General features: G+C 43.4%; 1 protein-coding gene across 8 annotated transcripts in view; it reads left to right on the plus strand.

Annotated features, from left to right (window-relative positions):
- cep162 (centrosomal protein 162) overlaps positions 1-17,747 on the plus strand; it is a 115,358-nt gene that overhangs the window by 85,010 nt on the left and 12,601 nt on the right. For all 8 annotated transcript variants that reach the window (XM_078399838.1, XM_078399843.1, XM_078399839.1 and 5 more), the window contains 4 exons: positions 1,216-1,443; positions 6,596-7,230; positions 9,573-9,714; positions 13,799-13,897. In XM_078399838.1, the coding sequence (XP_078255964.1) occupies positions 1,216-1,443; positions 6,596-7,230; positions 9,573-9,714; positions 13,799-13,897 (1,104 nt within the window). The remainder of the gene's footprint in view (positions 1-1,215; positions 1,444-6,595; positions 7,231-9,572; positions 9,715-13,798; positions 13,898-17,747) is intronic.

A 17,747-nucleotide genomic window follows, 5' to 3' on the forward strand; every position in this document is an offset into this window, starting at 1 on the left:
ACCAATAAAAAGCAACAGAACACACAAAATACATTTTAACATGAACATCCACCACAGCGACTCCTCTGCATTCCTCACGGTGATGGAAGGCGAAAAAAAATTCAATCTCTCCCTTCTTTGTCCTCCAGCGGTTGGGGGCCTCTAACCTTCCGTTGACGGGACGATCTTGACTCCCGTAGCCAGCGGCGGGCCTTCCTTGTCGGGGCGATTAATCTCCTGCATCAGGGGGGAATCTCAGCCCCGCGCCGGGCGATCTACCCTGGGTCAGGGCTATCGAACCTCGTGCGGCTTTGGACTTTACCGACGTTGGTCTCAACCCGAGACTGCGAGCTCCTTGATGTTAAAGTCCACAAGCCACGGTTGGAGCGTCGATCCCAGGCAAGGAATCGGCTCCGATGGTAAGTCCACAGCCTGCGGTGGGTCTCAAAGTCAGTCCCGAGCTAGGCCTCTAGCTCCACGATGTTAGGCCGCAGAGCGACCGGAGATACAATCCAGAAAACAATCACATCTCCGGCAAAGTAAGAGATTGAAAAACCCATACTTTCTAAACACACCAAAAAGAACAAAAAAAACCGAAAAAGTCAGACAGACTGTAGGCAAGGCTGCCATCGCGGCACCTCCCGGTGGTGTAAGATGGCATTGTCACATTTTCTTCATCATTATCTCCCCACCCCCCCCCCCCAGATTAATTAAAAATGCAGTAGAACACCCTTCAGGCATAAATGATAGTGGTCACTACTTTTACATGCTACAATCATTGAACTCTTTTGTTTATGCATGATTGTGCTTATTTAGTTTAGAGATATAGCATTGAAATAAGCCCTTCTACCCACTGAGTATGCACCAAACAGTGATACCCGCACACTAACACACAGTAGGAACAACAATACTAAACCAATTAACCTGCAACACTGTACGTCTTTGGATTGTGGGAGGAAACTGGAGATCTCGGAGAAAATCCGCACAAGTCACAGAGAAAACATACAAACTCCATTCAGACAAGGGCCCATACAGACAATGGGCCGTAGTCAGGAATCGAACCCAGGTCTCTGGCGCCGTAAGGCAACAACTCTACTGCTGCACCACTGTGATGCCCTCGGCGTATGGTATTACTGGATTGTATGCAAAGCAGTATTTTACTTTATCTAGGTACAATAGATTATTAAACTAGAAAGTGTATATACTGTACAAGGTAATTTCTCATTCTTGTCTCAGGTGAAAGAAATGGAAGAAATCATTCGAAGGCGCTATCCAAATTCCTTGCCTGCCCTTATTTACGCCTCGGCTTCTGTACCTGATGCATCAGCTGAAACTGAAGGCAACCTCCATTCAAGAGCTTTTCTCGAAAAAAGGATAAAGAAGCTAGAAGCTGACCTAGAGAAGAAAGATGAAGAAGCAAAGAATTGCTTAAGAGTAATGGAACAACAGTTTCAAAAAATAAAGGTACAGATCATTATTATTTAAAACTGTACCCTTATAAATAAATAGTTAGCTGATGCCAAAATTTGGGGCAATATTGTAACATTATTTTATTAATTGATAGTCTAGGGAGGAGCCAGCGCTGCCGTCGCAGCTGCGGCTTGCCTGCAGTCCGTCTGTCTTTTGTGTTTTTTGTTGTTTTTGTCTGAATTGTAGTTTTAATATGGTGTAGGGTTTGTATGTTATGTTTGGGGGGGGGGGGGGGTGGGAGGGAACGGGAACTGTAAAATTCTCTCTCCCGAACGGAGACACGACCTTTGTTTCTGTGTCCCCGTTCCCGTTGCGGCCTACCATCGGCCATGCACTTGGGACCACCTGGGGCTCTGGTTCGCAGAGCCTGCGTCCCGGACTCACCACCTGTGGCGCTGGCTGCCTTCGGATGCTGCGGGTGCGGCTGCGACTCGTCTCTGGAGGCTCCGGCGCGAGCCGCGTGGACGTCGGAAGCCCGCAGGCCCCTGGATGGGGGCCGACATCGGGACCTCCGGCAGCGGCAGCGACAGCGTGTTCGCCCGTCCCGAATCGCGGGGCTTGGGTTGGCCCGCCGCGGACCTTTCACCGTCCGGCGCGGCCTGGAATAGGCCGCGGGATTTTCACCGCCCAGCGGGGGCTTTAATGTCGGGAGTCCCGACCGCCCCGACGTGGCAACTCCAACAGCCTGACCGTGGGAGAAGACGGCAGGGAAGAGAAAAGACATTGTGGCCTTCCATCACAGTGAGGAGGGACTGGAGGAGACTCACTGTGATGGATGTTTGTTTGTTTGGTGTTAGTTTGTGATTGTCTGTGTTATTGCATTTTTATTGATTATTCTTATTGGTCTTATTGTTCAACTGCGGGTAATGTTTCATTTCACTACACATTTATGTGTATGTGACAAATAAACGACTATTGACTATTGACTATTGATCATGTTTTCAGTGATGTGCCGATTTTTAAAATTTGTGAAACTATTCAAACTTTATGAAACTCTACACTCTGTCGATGAGGACAGGGTGGTGTTCACCCCATCATTTCCTTGGGTCAACAACCAACTGTTTCGCCTTGGTGACATTACAAGCTGGTTATTGGCCTGACACCATGACACTGGGTTCTCGATCTCTTTCCTGTACTTCGTCTCATCATTGTTGCAGAACAGGCTGATGACGGTGTGTAGGAAGGAACTGCAGATGCTGGTTTACACTGAAGATAGACACAAAAAGCTGGAGTAACTCAGAAGGCAGCATCTGGATAGAAGGAATGGGTGACGATTCGGGTCGAGACCCTGCTTCAGACTACTTCATTTTAAAGGGGATGATGATCAAGGAAAATGTAGAATAGATCATTGTGAGCTAGGAGAAGGTGACAATGAAGCATACAGAGATAAAGTCTAAAGAAGGGTCTCGAGCCGAAACGTCACGCATTCCTACTATCCAGGGATGCTGCCTGTTCTGCTGAGTTACTCCAGCATTTTGTGTCTATATGTGGCCGATAACGGTATCATCAGCAGACTTAAAGATTGTCGATGGTGTACTTGGCCACAGAATCATGCGTGTACAGGGAGTAGAGCAGGGGACTGAGCTCAAAACCCTGAGGGACAGCAGTGTTGAAGGTCAAGGTTGAGGAAATATTATGACTAATCGACTGAGGTCAGTAAGTCCAGAGGCCAGTTGAGGCCAAGATCCAGAAGTTTTAGGATGAGCATTGAGGTTACCGTGGAGAAAAACAGAGACTGTAAATGAATGAAGTTCACAGAGATTGAGGCGTCCTAGTGCATAATTCAACATGGCAGCCAGCACGTCCAACAAGTAGTTTAGAAGGCACGCAGTATTTTCGCCTTTGTTGCAAAGGGATTGGACTTTAAACAAACAAGGTAGTTTTATGGATGTACACGGCCTTGCTGAGACCACACCTGAAATTCTGTGCACAGGTTTGTCCCCATGCTATCCAAAAAAGGATATAATAGCATTGAAGGCAATCCACAGGAGATTAGCCAGTCTAATTGGTTTAGTTTAGAGATACAGCGTGGAAACAAGCCCTTTTGCCCACCGAGTCCACGTCGACCATCGTGGTCATATGTCACACTAGTTCTATGTTTTCCCATTTTTACATCCACTCTCTAAGCACTGGAAGCAATGTACAGAAGCCAATTAACCTACAAGCCTGCTCGTCTTTGAGATGTGGGGCAAAACCGGAGCACCCAGAGGAAACCCACGGGGTCACAGGGAGAACGTACAAACACCGCAAGATGGTTTGTGTCCACAGTTCAGAAGAATGAGGGAGTGACCTTATTCAAACAAAAATTCAAAGGAGGCATGACAGGATAGATGTTGAGATGTTTCCATGAGTGGGAGAGTTGCAAACAAGGGATTAGTCATTTAAATGTCAGGTTTGTAGAAACATCTCTGAGGGTAGTGAGTCTGAAATTTCTCTACCCCTGAGGGTGGGGGAGGCCAGATCATTAGATTTGTTTTTAAGGTGGAGATAAATATTTGGACAGTCGATGAATTGAAGGTTATGGGGAACTGGTACAAAAGAGCAGTTAAAGCCAGCATAGACCAGCTATGCTTGTATTGAATGGCAGGGCAAGCTTGAGGGGCCTGGGGACATATTCCCACTCCTGCTTGTATCTTGTAGGTTTTCCATATGTGCTTCCTTGCTTGATCCTATGTCAATTGTCTTGGCATTACTTACCTTTCTGAAGAAGGGTTCTGACCCAAAACGTCACCCATCCATCTTCTCCAGAGATGCTGCCTGATCCGCTGAGTTACTCCAGCGCTTTGTGTCTATCTACCTAATATACATTTGTATTTCATAGCTGAAACCTTATTTAAAATTTTCATTATTAATGTTTCAAAACTGCTCAGTTTTCTCTCAACTTGAGTGACTTTTCATAACATTTTTCATTTAAGTTCTCTTAACTTTTCAGACCATTTGAGAGTTTAGTCTTCTTTCTTTCGTATGTCAACTACAACAATCAAAAGTGGCAATTGGTGCTTCAGAGTACCGTAGTTAACGCTTTGCTGCAAATTTTGTCAGTTCCATAGAACTACCCAGGGTGGACTACGAACTTTATACAGTGATGGACCACATTGTGGAAGAGCAGTGTGTTAAATCCTAATTTTTAGTACCTTCCATCGTTTAACATGTGCGCAGTCCATTTAACATGTTCAGTAATTAAAAACATTTCCCTTTCCTTGGAATATCCAATTTCCCCCCCCCAACCTGACGTCATATTCAATGATGTACGAGTGATATCATAAAGATGGCATCACAATGGCAACCACATCATTCAGCTTCCTGCTTGAGCCATCTACAGGATGGCTCGGGTCTTGCAAGATATAATGTAAGTAAATTATTACGCCACTTAGGAACAAGCGTTTTGCCATTGTTTAATAAAGATTCCAAAGGAAGGTTAGATCACATGGGATCTAAGGAGAGATAACTGAATGGATAGAAAATTGGCTTCATGGAAGCAAACAGAGGGTGATGGTGGAAGGTTGCTTCTCGGACTGGAGACCTGTGACTAGTGATGTGCCTCAGGGTTTGTTATTGGACCCATTACTATTTGTTATCTATATCAATGATTTGTATGAGAACGTACAATATAGAAGTAGGGAGGTCATGTTGCAGTTATGTAAGACGTTGGAGAGGCCACATTGAGAGTATTGTGTTCAATTCTAGGCACCGTGTTATAGGAAAGATGTTGTTAAGTTGGAAAGGGCGCAACAGGATTTACGAGGATGTTGCCAGGACTCAATGGTCGGAGCTATAGGGAGAGGTTGAGTAGGCTGGGACTCTATTCCCTGGAGCGCAAGAGGATGAGGGGTGATCTTGTAGAGATATATAAAATCATGAGTGGACTAAATCAGGTAGACGCACAGTCACTGGCCCAGAGTAAGGGATTCGAGAACCAGAGAGCATGGGTTTAAGTTGAAGGGGGAAAGATTTTATAGGAATCTGAGAGATAACTTCACACAAAGGGTGGTGGGTATATGGAACAAGCTGCCACAGGAGGTAGTTGAGACAGGGACAATCGCAACGTTCAAGAAGCAATTAGACAGGTACAGTGCGCGCCATAATGTTTGGGACAAAGACCCATCATTTATTTATTTGCCTTTGTACTCCACAATTTGAGATTTGTAATAGAAAAAAAATAACATGTGGTGAAAGTACACGGCATAACACATAAGAACAGAGGTTTATGCTAGAACTGCATATACCCCATTGCAGAAAGGATGCTTTTGCATGAGAGAGGTTAGAAAGCAGTTTTGGGAGGATGTTGCCAGTACTGGAATTCTCAAGTCTGAAGAAGGATCCTGACCAGAAACGTCATCTATCCATTCCCTCTGGAGATGCTACCTGACCTGCTGAGTTATTCCAGAACTTTGTGTTTTGCTCAAAATTACATAATCTGCAATTCTTTGCGCCTGATTCAGTTCAGTTTAATTTATTGTCACGTGTACCGAGGTACAGTGAAAAGCTTTTTGTTGCGTGCTAACCAGTCAGCAAAAAGACAATACATGATTGTAATCAATCCATTTACAGTGTATAGATACATGATAAGGGAATAACGTTTAGTGCAAGGTAAAGACAGCAAAGTCCGATCAAGCGTAGTCCGACGGACATTAAAGAGATAGATAGTAGTTCAGCATTTGCTCTCTGGTATTGGTAGGATATTCAGTTGCCCGATAACAGCTGGGAATAAACTGTCCCTGAATCTGGTGGTGTGCAATTTCATACTTCTATATCTTTTGCCTGATGGCAGAGGGGAGAAGAGGGAGTGGCCAGGTTGCGACTCGTCCTTGATTATGTTGCTGGCCTTGCTGAGGCAGCGTGAGGTATAAATGGAGTCGATGGAAGGGAGGTTGGTTTGTGTCATGGCCTGGGCTGTGTCCACAATTTGCTGCAATTTCTTACAGTCCTGGATGGAGCTGTTCTTCAAACCAAGCTGTGATGCATCCTGATAACATGTTTTCTATGGTGCAGATCTTGTATCTTGTATCTACATAGCTGGTTGGCGCAGATTTGGTGGGCGGAAGGGCCTGTTTCCGTGGTGTATCTCGAAACTAAACCAAACTAAAAGCTTTTTTGTACACATGACAATAAACTAAAGTAAAGTAAATTACTGCTTGTTTTCTAGATTCAGTATGAACAGAGAATCTCAGAGCTTGAACAACATTTAACATACAAAATAGTTAATGAAAAGGAAAAAATAGATGAACCTAATCCCAAAATGAAGATACTTGAAGAGGAAATTCTCAAGTTGAAAGAGGCCCACAAGTCCATAGAAAATCGTCTCAGGGCTGACATTGAAAAGCTAAAAAATCAGCTTTATTATGCAGAAGTAAAACTGATGGAAAGAGAAGATAGCTCCCTTCGAATGGTTGACCAGCATATGCAAAATTCATATCAACAAGCTAAGATTGAAAAACTCAATTTAGAACTAGCTGCTAAAAACCGAGAGATACAAGAGCTTACAAAGACTTTAGAGCATCTTCAGACCGAGAGAAGATTGCTGCTTAATAATAAAACAGCTACTGACAAATACGATGCTCGACAGAAGTCCACCAAGAAGTCCAAAAAAGGCAAAGAGTCTACACTATCTTTCCCAGTAAAATTTGATGAAAAATCTTATCAGCCAAATGACTTCTCTGGTTCTCATATATCAGAAGTTCTGAAAGAAAACGACATGTTGAAGAACAACATAGAAAGATTGACTTTGGAAATGGACCAGCAACGAGTACAATTGGCCCAGTATGAAAATGAAGTAAGGAGGTAAAGACAAATTTTAGTTTTCTTTTTGTCTATTTACTTGAGTAAATTGCACTTGAGTAGTTGTTGCATGTGGTTAGATTAAAAACTAGAGGAAGATCACCATCCAGCCTTTTCCCTGATGGCCACTGCTACCTCCTCACCTCGATGTCCTTAATTGAGGGCCATTTAGAAGTATCTTGTCCTCAATTTTGTTTCTCTTCCTGCCTCAATATGAAATGTGCCAGGGCCCAATGACAGAGGATCACATTTTTAATATAGCTGATAGCATAACGGATCAGACGTACCACACACAACATAGATTTGTTAAAAATGAGTAAATAGAAATTTTACACCATATTATATCTTTGCAAAAGCAAATTATGTAGGTCAAGACCTGTCCATTCTACTTAACAAGCTCTGAGTGGTGTTCTCCATTTAAGCTTTTCTCCATCCTTGTAACTCTATCCTTCTCTTCTCTCTCACTTATCTAGCTTCCTCTAAAATTCTAAAATTCTGGATCAGGAGCTTACAATGAAGGCCAAAGAAAAACACAAAATGCTGGGGTAACTTGACTTTACAGGTTTGATTTGTTGACAATGGAAGATGCAAGGTTTTTTTCTTTGGCCTTCATTGGTCTGACCCGCTGAGTTACTCCAGCGTTTTGTATCTTTCTTTGGTAAACCAGCACCTGCAATTCCTTGTTTCTACATGTTTTTACAATGATGGCCCTTTATATCATTGAAACATTCTTCAAGTCTTCTATCAAGTAACCCCAAAACCATTTATTTTGGAGACACAAGGGTTCCAGTTTATTCTCCCACAATTTATTTTGCATTCTCTTCAGTACCTCCATCTTTTAAAAAAATGTGGCATCCAGAATAGCAGATAGTACTGCATTAGAGATTTAGAGATTTTTTTTAGAGATACAGCGCAGAAACAGGCCCTTCGGCCCACCGGGTCTGCGCCGCCCAGTGATCCCCGCACACTAACACTATCCTACACCCACTAGGGACAATTTTTACATTTGCCCAGCCAATTAACCTACATACCTGTACGTCTTTGGAGTGTGGGAGGAAAACGATCTCGGAGAAAACCCACGCAGGTCACGGGGAGAACGTACAAACTCCGTACAGACGGCGCCCGTAGTCAGGATCGAACCTGAGTCACCGGCGCTGCATTCGCTGTAAGGCAGCAACTCTACCGCTGCGCCACCATGCCGCCATTAATATGTTTCACTAAACTAAATCCATTTAGTCTTAGTCGTCTACTTATCAATGGTAGTCCTCGAGATGCAAATAGTATTTATTATTTATTGGTACTCCCAGTTCCCATTGCAGTTTCTTTTAATTTTCTATCTGATCTCTTTACTCACTGAAATGTAATGCCTTTCATTTACACACTTTGAGCATATAATTGCTCAATTAATTTCATTATCTGTGTAATATCTCACAGGACTTCAAATATATTGAATCTAGTGGTGATTATTGTGTCGACAAAACACCACAAATATTTTACTTGGTAAAGTTCTGATAGCTTTGCACGAGGGTACTTGTTGAAGAAATAATGGAAAATAATAGAAAATCATCCTTGCTGCTTATTATGGTAGACATAAAAGATCACCAATGCCTCTTCTGATATTCACTATTTACCCAGTTATTCTGTGATACAATGTTGAATATTTTTACGGTTCTTTTTGAGAGAGCTTGAATTGTGCTGCGTTTCTTGTATCCAGAAATACTTCACTAGAATCCAAGTAGAGAGATTGTGGGTGGCACAATGGCGCAGTGGTAGAGTTGCTGCCTTACAGTGCCAGAGACCCGGGTTCAATCCTGACCACGGGTGCTGTCTGTACAGAGTTTGTACGTTCTCCCTGTGACCACATGGGTTTTATCCGTGTCGCTCCGGTGTCCTTTCACACTTCAAAGACTTGTGGCTTTGTAGGTTAATTGGCTTCAGTGAATTGTAAAATTGTCCCTAGTTGTGTGTAGGTTAATGTACGGGGTGATTGCTGGTTGGCATGGACTTGAAGGGCATGTTTTTGCACTGTATCTCTGAAGTCTAAAGATTTAAGAAATGGGTCCTTAGAAATTTAAAAAAAACTCAAGGTCTGACTCGTCTTTCCTCAGTAATTCACCAAATTGTCAACCTGGTTTACGTACACAATTCGTGGAACGAAGCCTCAGCCAAAATTTGACACTGGTCACAATTAAGCCAAACTGAAATCTGAATTAAAACATCGAATGAAATTGTGTGCTTAAATCTGATTTCCAATGTGATTCTTAGTTGGAATAAACATTTTGTGCCAGTTTTTGGCTGGTGTTTGATAATAGCTTGTATCTGAACATTTCTTTGCTTTGCTGTAGAACCCAGGGTGGTCTTTCCGAGCACGTTGCAGCATTAAACGCGTCTCATCAACAAGAAATAGAGCAGATATTGACGCAGCATGCACTGGAACACTCCTCCTCCAAAGTGGCTGAATTGACAAATAAAATCACTGCTCAAGAGGTAAATGCAATTTACTTACAATCTAACACAATTTAATGTATTGGTATTCAGGACTATTGTGTATTAATAATGGCTTTACAATTTCATAAACAGTTTGGATTCATTAAATGGAACAGTTTTTTAATATAGAAAAAAGAACACAGAGTGCTGGAGTAGCTCAGCAGGTCAGGCAACATCTCTGGAGAATATCGGGATGGCAACCTTCTTCAGACTATCTGACCAACCCATCTGCCTATCAAAACCCCCATCACCTGCATCCAGGCTTTGGCCTGCCCCCACCTCTTGCAATTTTTTCATCCTCAACACAATCAGCCTGAAGAAGGGTCCCGACCTGAAACATTACCTATCCACATTCTCCAGCGATGCTGCCTGACCTGCTGAGTTACTCCAGCATTTTGTATCCTTTTTAAAAAATAAACCAGCATCTGCAGTTCCTGTTTCTGCAGATTTTTAATATGAAGCTTATTATGAGATATATATATATATATATATATATATATATATATATATATATATATATGGATTGCACTACTGCACAGTTATAGTGAATAACTCACTTTCAATGTACAAAATAAAGGAGTATATTGAGGTAGTGGGGAATCATTTCTGAATTGTGAAGAGTTCTTTTTATGACGTGATCAAGTGCCATTTATTCAAAACTTTTAGCGAATGATGGCTTTCCGAGTTTAATTTGGTCACAATGGAAGATACAAATCGATATATCAGACAGTGCCTTGTAAAGAACGACCCAGGAATCGGCTGGTAGAATTTATTTTGTACATTGAAAGTGAGTTATTCGCTATTACTGTGCAATAGTGCAATCCACATTAGTCGGGAAATGGTGTTAGGTGAACTGTTGGGACTGAAGGCAGATAAATCCCCAGGGCCTAATGCTCTGCATCCCATTATTATCTGAATGGTGTCAGGAAAAGGGGAGGTGCAACAAGACCTGGTGTGCTTGTACATCAGTTACTGAAAGTAAGCATGCAGGTGCAGCAAGGCAGTGAAGAAAGCCTTCATTGCGAGAGGATTTGAGTTTAGGAGCAAGGAGGTCCTACTGCAGTTGTACAGGGCCCTGGTGAAACCGCACCTGTAGTATTGTGTGCAATTTTGGTCTCCTAATTTGAGGAAGGACATTATTGCTATTGAGAGAGTGCGCAGCGTAGGTTCACCAGGTTAATTCCCGGGATGGCAGGACTGACATGAGGAAAGAATGGGTCGACTAGGCTTGTATTCACAGGGATTTAGAAGGATGAGAGGGGATCTTATCGAAACATATAAAATTCTTAATGGATTGGACGGGCAAGATGCAGTAAAAATGTTCCTGATTTTGGGGGAGTCCAGAACCAGGTGTCACAGTTTAAGAATAAGGGGTTGGCCATTTAGGACCGAGATGAGGAAACATTTTTTCACCCAGAGAGTTGTGAATCGGAATTCTCTGCCACAGAAGGCAGTGGAGGCCAATTCACTGGATGTTTTCAAGAGAGAGTTAGATTTAGCTCTTAAGGCTAAAGGAATCAAGGGATATGGGGAACTCAACAGCTAAAGGAACTGTCACCTCTCCAACTGCTTCTCATTCTCTTTGTACATGAGCGTATAGGCCTGATCTACTTAACCTCTCCTCATGCAATAAATCTGCCATCCAAGGAATCAATACAGTGAATGAAGCATAATGGTATCCCCTCGGTCTCAAGTATTTAATTGGGGAGATGAAACCAGACATGTAAATTATATTCCTGATGCTGTCACATCAGGCAACTATATCATTAGAGAAAGAAATGTCTACATATAATCATCTTGAAATAAAGCTCTTTATATAATTTCCCTTCCTAATTGCTTGTGTTATCTGCATGTTAACTTTGAGTATTTTGGGTCCCTTTAAATACAATTGTCAATGTAACAATATCGTAGACGAATAAAACTATTCAGTGTTTAGTCTCTATCAGTTCAGTGGAATACATTAAAACTGAGCTTGGTGTTTCCTGCTGAAAGTAAGCAGAATTTCAGTCTTTATGTGCAGCAAATCAATCAACTTGCTGGATTACATCTCAAAGTTATTGATGTCCCTACCACAAGTGTTTATTGTAATGATAACTGATATTATTTTCACTTTCAGAGACAAAAATCTTTGCTGACTTCCCATGCTTACATCCTACATAAACTAGTGCATTGGAATTTCCGTGGATGGTTGCATTGACTTCAACCTGTTCCTTATGAAGCCTTGTTTTCCATTGCCTCCCATTGATGATCCATCTTTGAAATTCAACTTGTCTTCAGAAGATCATAAGTGATAGGTGTAGAATCGGCCCATCAAGTCTACTCCACCATTCAACCATGGATGATCTATCCCTCCCTCCTAACCCCGTACTCCTGCTTTCTCCCCATAACCTCTGACACCCATACTAATCAAGAATCTATCTATCTCTGCCTTCAATATATCCACTGACTTGGCCTCCACAGCCTTCTGTGGCAAAAAAAATCCACAGATTCACCACCCTCTGACAAAAGAAATGTCTCCTCATCTTCCAAAAATATGGTCCTTTAATTCCTAGGCTATGACCTCTAGTCCTTCCACTAGTGGAAACATCCTCTCCACATCCACTGAATCCAAGCCTTTCACTATTGTGAGGTTATCTACTTTGGTGGCAAAAACAAGGAGGCAGATTATTATGTCAATGGTGTCAGGTTAGGTAAGGGGGAGGTGCAGCGAGACCTGGATGTCCTTGTACACCAGTCACTAAAAGTTGGCGTGCAGGTACAGCAGGTAGTGAAGAAAGCTAATGGCATGTTGGCCTTCATAACGAGAGGATTTCAGTAGAGGAGTAACGAGGTTCTTCTGCAGTTGTATAGGGCCCTGGTAAGATCACATGTGGAGTCTTGTGTACAGTTTTGGTCTCCTAATTTGAGGAAGGACATCCTTGTAATTGAGGCAGTGCAGCGAAGGTTCACGAGATTGATCCCTGGGATCGCGGGACTGTCATATGAGGAAAGATTGAAAAGACTAGGCTTGTATTCACTGGAGTTTAGAAGGATGAGAGGGGATCTTATAGAGACATATAAAATTATAAAAGGACTGGACAGGCTAGATGCAGGCAAAATGTTCCCAATGTTGGGGGAGTCCAGAGCCAGGGACCACAGTCTTAGAATATAAGGGAGGCCATTTAAAACTGAGGTGAGAAGAAACTTTTTCACCCAGAGAGTTGTGAATTTGTGGAATTCTCTGCCACAGAGGGCGGTGGAGGCCGAATCACTGGATGGATTTAAGAGAGAGTTAAATAGAGCTCTAGGGGCTAGTGGAATCAAGGGATATGGGGAGAAGGCAGGCATGGGTTACTGATTGTGGATGTTCAGCCATGATCACAATGAATGGCGGTGCTGGCTCGAAGGGCCGAATGGCCTCCTCCTGCACCTATTTTCTATGTTTCTATTCCTGCCTCACTATAACTTGTGCAGTCCTGATTCTATTTGCACTTATTATAGGGAGAGGTTGGGCAAGCTAGGGCTTTATTCCTTGGAGCACAGGAGGTTGAGGGGTGATCTCATAAAGGTATATAAGATCATGAGGGGAAGAGGAAGGGTGAATACACAGTCGTTTACCCATTGTAAGGGAATCAAGAACCAAACGATGTAGGTTTAAGCTGAGAGGGGAAAGATTTAATAGGAACCTGAGAGGCATTTTTTTCACACAGAAGGTATTATAGAATGAGCTGCCAGAAGAGGCAGGTACTATTAACAACAATTAAAAGACATTTGCACAGGTACATGGTTAGAAAAGGTTTAAAGGGATATGGGCCAAATGCAGGCAGGTGAGACGTGGGTAGATGGGGCATCCTGGTTGGCATGGGCAAGTTGGGCCGCAGGGCCTGTTTCCGTGCTCTACGACTCAATAACTATCCAGGGATCCCTTTACCTCAGTCCATTTAAAAGACACATAAAAGCCTGTTTTTGTAGTGGCTTCAACTACACCTGTTTCTTTTGATCATCATCTATAAAGCATCTTATGATTTGATACTGTAAAAGACTATATGAATATTCTTTGAAAACAGTTCTTGTGCATAAAATTCTCCTTGCCTTTTTATTTTAGGTTATGATAAAGCACCTTCGAGAACAGATTACTGAGTTGCAGAAAGAACGCGAGGCACTTTCGTTTGCAAAACTCCGCGAGGAAAAGCTGCAGACCCAGGTACTTGACCTTCGCGCTGCCGGAGAGTAGAAACAAAGGGCTGCAGATGCTGGTTAATACACAAAAGGACACAAAGTGCAGAAGTAACTCGGCGGGTAGGGGAGCATCTCGGGAGAACAAGGACAGGTGATGTTTCTGGTCGAGACCCTTCTTCAGAATGGAAGAAGGGTCTTTACCTGAAACGTAACCTATCCATGTAATATTGCCTGAGAGTTCATTTCAGTCATACATTCACACTAATGTAAATTCATGTTGAAAAAAAAGAAATGTTAGCAAGGAAAGATAAAAAGGGGTTTACTGTAACACTTCCATGTGAAAAAGGAGCAGACAACTGTAGATGGAAGTAGATTTCAGGGATAATTCTGTTGAACAAAATGGAATTAACTTAAACTACAACAATTTTGTTTAAAATTACACTAATGTACATAGGTTATGCAGAACAGAACTTTTTTTTTAATCTCCTTTTGCCCTTGAATGATAGATGGAATTAACATATGGTTCCACCTATATATATGATATTTAAATAGAACGTTAAAAACTATCGGAAGCCAATCCATAAGTATACCCAGAGAAACAGTCTGGAAACAGGCCCTTCGGCCAACTGAATCCACGCTGGCCATCGATCCCCCGTTCACACTAGTTTTGTTTTTCCCTTTTCTCATCTACTCCCACACACCAGGGTCAAATTGCAGAAGCCAATTAACCTACAAACCCACACGTCTTTGGGGTGGGAGGAAACCGGAGCACCTGGAGGAACTCCACGTGGTCACAGAGAGAACGTGCAAACTCCGCACAGACAGCGCCCGAGGTCAGGATTGAACTCTGGGGCTGTGAGGGAGAAGATCAAATTCTAGATATGAGACCATACTTGGGGGGATTCTCAAACAGTTGACTGAAGATTTGGAGAGCCAGACCAATATGATTAATTATGTATGACTCAATAAAATTCTATCCATTCCTGCAATTAAAAATTAATTTTTAATTGATTTAAAAAATAATTTTGGAAAAGTAATTAATTTTTGAATTAATATTTATATTCAAACAAACTCTTTCTTTGCTCCTACAATGTGTCAGATTAGGAAAAGGGGAGGTGCAATGAGACCTGGCTGTCCTTGTACGTCAGTCACTGAAAGTAAGCATGCAGGTACAGTAGGCAGTGAAGAAAGCAAATGGCATGTTGGCCTTCATAGCGAGACGATTTGAATATAGGAGCAAGGAGGTCCTACTGCAGTTGTACAGGGCCCTGGTGAGACCGCACCTGGAGTATGCAAGAATGGGTGACGTTTCGGGTCGAGACCCTTCTTCAGTCTGAAGAATGCTGCCTGACCTGCTGAGTTACTCCAGCATTTTGTGAATAAATCGATTTGTACCAGCATCTGCAGTTATTTTCTTATACTACCTGGAGTATGCAGTGTTGGTCTCCTAGTTTGAGGAAGGACATTCTTGCTATTGAGGGAGTGCAGCGTAGGTTCACCAGGTTAATTCGCGGGATGATGGGACTGACATATGATGAAAGAATGGATCGACTGGGCTTATATTCATTGAAATTTAGAAGGATGAAAGGGTATTTTATAGAAACATATAATTATTAAGGAATTGGACAGGCTAGATGCAGGAAAAATGTTCCCGATGTAGGGGGAGTCCAGAACCAGGGATCACAGTTTAAGAATAAGGGGGTAGGCAGGCCATTTAGGACTGAGATGAGGAAAAACATTTTCACCCAGTAAGTAGTGAATATGTGGAATTATCTGCCACAGAAGGCAGTGGAGGCCAATTCACTGGATGGTATTCAAGAGAGAGTTGGATATAGCTCTTGGGGCTAATGGAATCAAGGGATATGGGGAGAAAGCAGGAATGGGGTACTGATTCTGGATGATCAGCCATGATCATATTGAATGGCGGTGCTGGCTCGAAAGGTTGAATGGCCTACTCGCACCTATTTTCTATGTTTCTAAACCTTCCCTATCCATGTACCTGTCCAATTGTCTTTTAAATGCTGTGATGGTACCTGCCTTAATACCTCCTCTGGAAGATCATTCCATATACCTACCACCCTCTGTGTGGAAGAAGTTGACTCGGGTTCCCATTAAATCATTCGCCTCTCACCTTCTTGATTCCCTGTATTCTGCATAAAAGACAGTGCATTCACCCCATCTATTCCCCTCATGATTTTATACACCCTTACAAGATCACCCCTCAGCCTCCTGCGCTCCATGGAATAAAGTCCTAGCCTGCCCACATCTCACGAAAGCTCTGGCCTTTGAGTCCTAGCCACATCCTCATAAACTGCCACCTGCTCTCTGGACCCCATCCCCTCCAGCTTTGTCAAGGCCTGCCTTCCTGCTCTCTCTCCACTTATCACTGCAACAATAAACTCCTCCCTGTCCACTGGCATCGTCCCGCCATCCCTCAAAATCGCTGCTGTCACCCCCATTCTGAAAAAACTGGTCTCAACCCTGACACCCCAAACAACTTCAGACCAATCTCCAATCTACCCTTTCTGTCCAAAGTTTTGGAACGTGCTGTAGCTTCCCAACTCAAATACCACCTCTCTACCAATAACCTGTATGAAACTTTCCAATCCGGATTCCGCTCCAACCACTGTACTGAAACTGCGCTCCTCAAAATCACAAAAGACCTTTTCCTCTCCTCCGACGCTGGCAACCTCAACATCCTCATCCTACTTGACCTCAGCGCCGCCTTTGACACCATAAATCACTCCATTCTCCTCACCCGACTTGAAACCTCCTTTAACATCACCGGCACAGCCCTATCCTGGTTCAAATCTTACCTCTCTGACAGGCACCAGTTCATCTCCATTAACAACTGTAAATCCCCCACCGCTCCCCTCCCCCAAGGTGTCCCCCAAGGCTCAGTCCTTGGCCCCCTCCTCTTCATCCTCTACCTGTTCCCCCTTGGTCAATTAATCCGCCGTCATGGTCTCAACTTCCACTGCTTCGCCGATGATATCCAGCTCCTCATCTCCACCAAGTCAATCTCCCCCACCACACACTCTACACTGACAAACTGCATCACTGAAATAAAATCTTGGCTTCAATCAAATTTCCTCAAACTCAACTGCAACAAATCTGAAATCATCATCATTGGTCCAAAAACGCTCACCAAATCCACCCAAAACTTCATCCTCAATATTGGTGGTCTCCCAGTATCCACCTCCCCTCACATCCGGAATCTTGGAATCATCTTTGATCAAACCCTCTCCTTCGACAAACACATCAAACACATCACAAAGACAGCCTTCTTCCACCTCAAAAACATTGCCCGTCTCCGTCCATCCCTCTCCTCCACAGCTGCAGAAACCCTCATCCACGCCTTCATCACCTCCCGTCTGGACTACTGCAACAGCCTCCTCTATGGCGCACCCTCAAAAATCATCAGTAAACTTCAATACATTCAAAACTCCGCTGCCCGTCTACTCACCCACACCCCGATCCGTGACCATATCACCCCCGTCCTTTACAAACTCCACTGGCTCCCCATCCCCCAGAGAATCCAGTACAAAATCCTCCTCATGACCTACAAAGCCCTCCATAACCTGGCCCCATCCTACCTGACCGACCGACCTCCTCCACAGGCACACTCCCACCTGCACCCTCCGCTCTGCTGCTGCCAATCTCCTATCCCCCCACATCCGGACCAAACTCAGATCCTGGGGGGACAGGGCTTTCTCCATCGCTGCTCCCACCCTATGGAACTCACTACCCCAAACCGTCAGAGACTCCTCCACACTCACCACATTCAAAACATCACTGAAGTCTCACCTGTTCAGTACTGCCTTCAACCACTGAAGGTCACCTCACCTTCTGTCTCCTTTCTCTGTTCGTTTACT

This window comes from Rhinoraja longicauda, chromosome 5, assembly GCF_053455715.1.
Source record: "Rhinoraja longicauda isolate Sanriku21f chromosome 5, sRhiLon1.1, whole genome shotgun sequence".
NCBI lineage: Eukaryota > Metazoa > Chordata > Chondrichthyes > Rajiformes > Arhynchobatidae > Rhinoraja > Rhinoraja longicauda.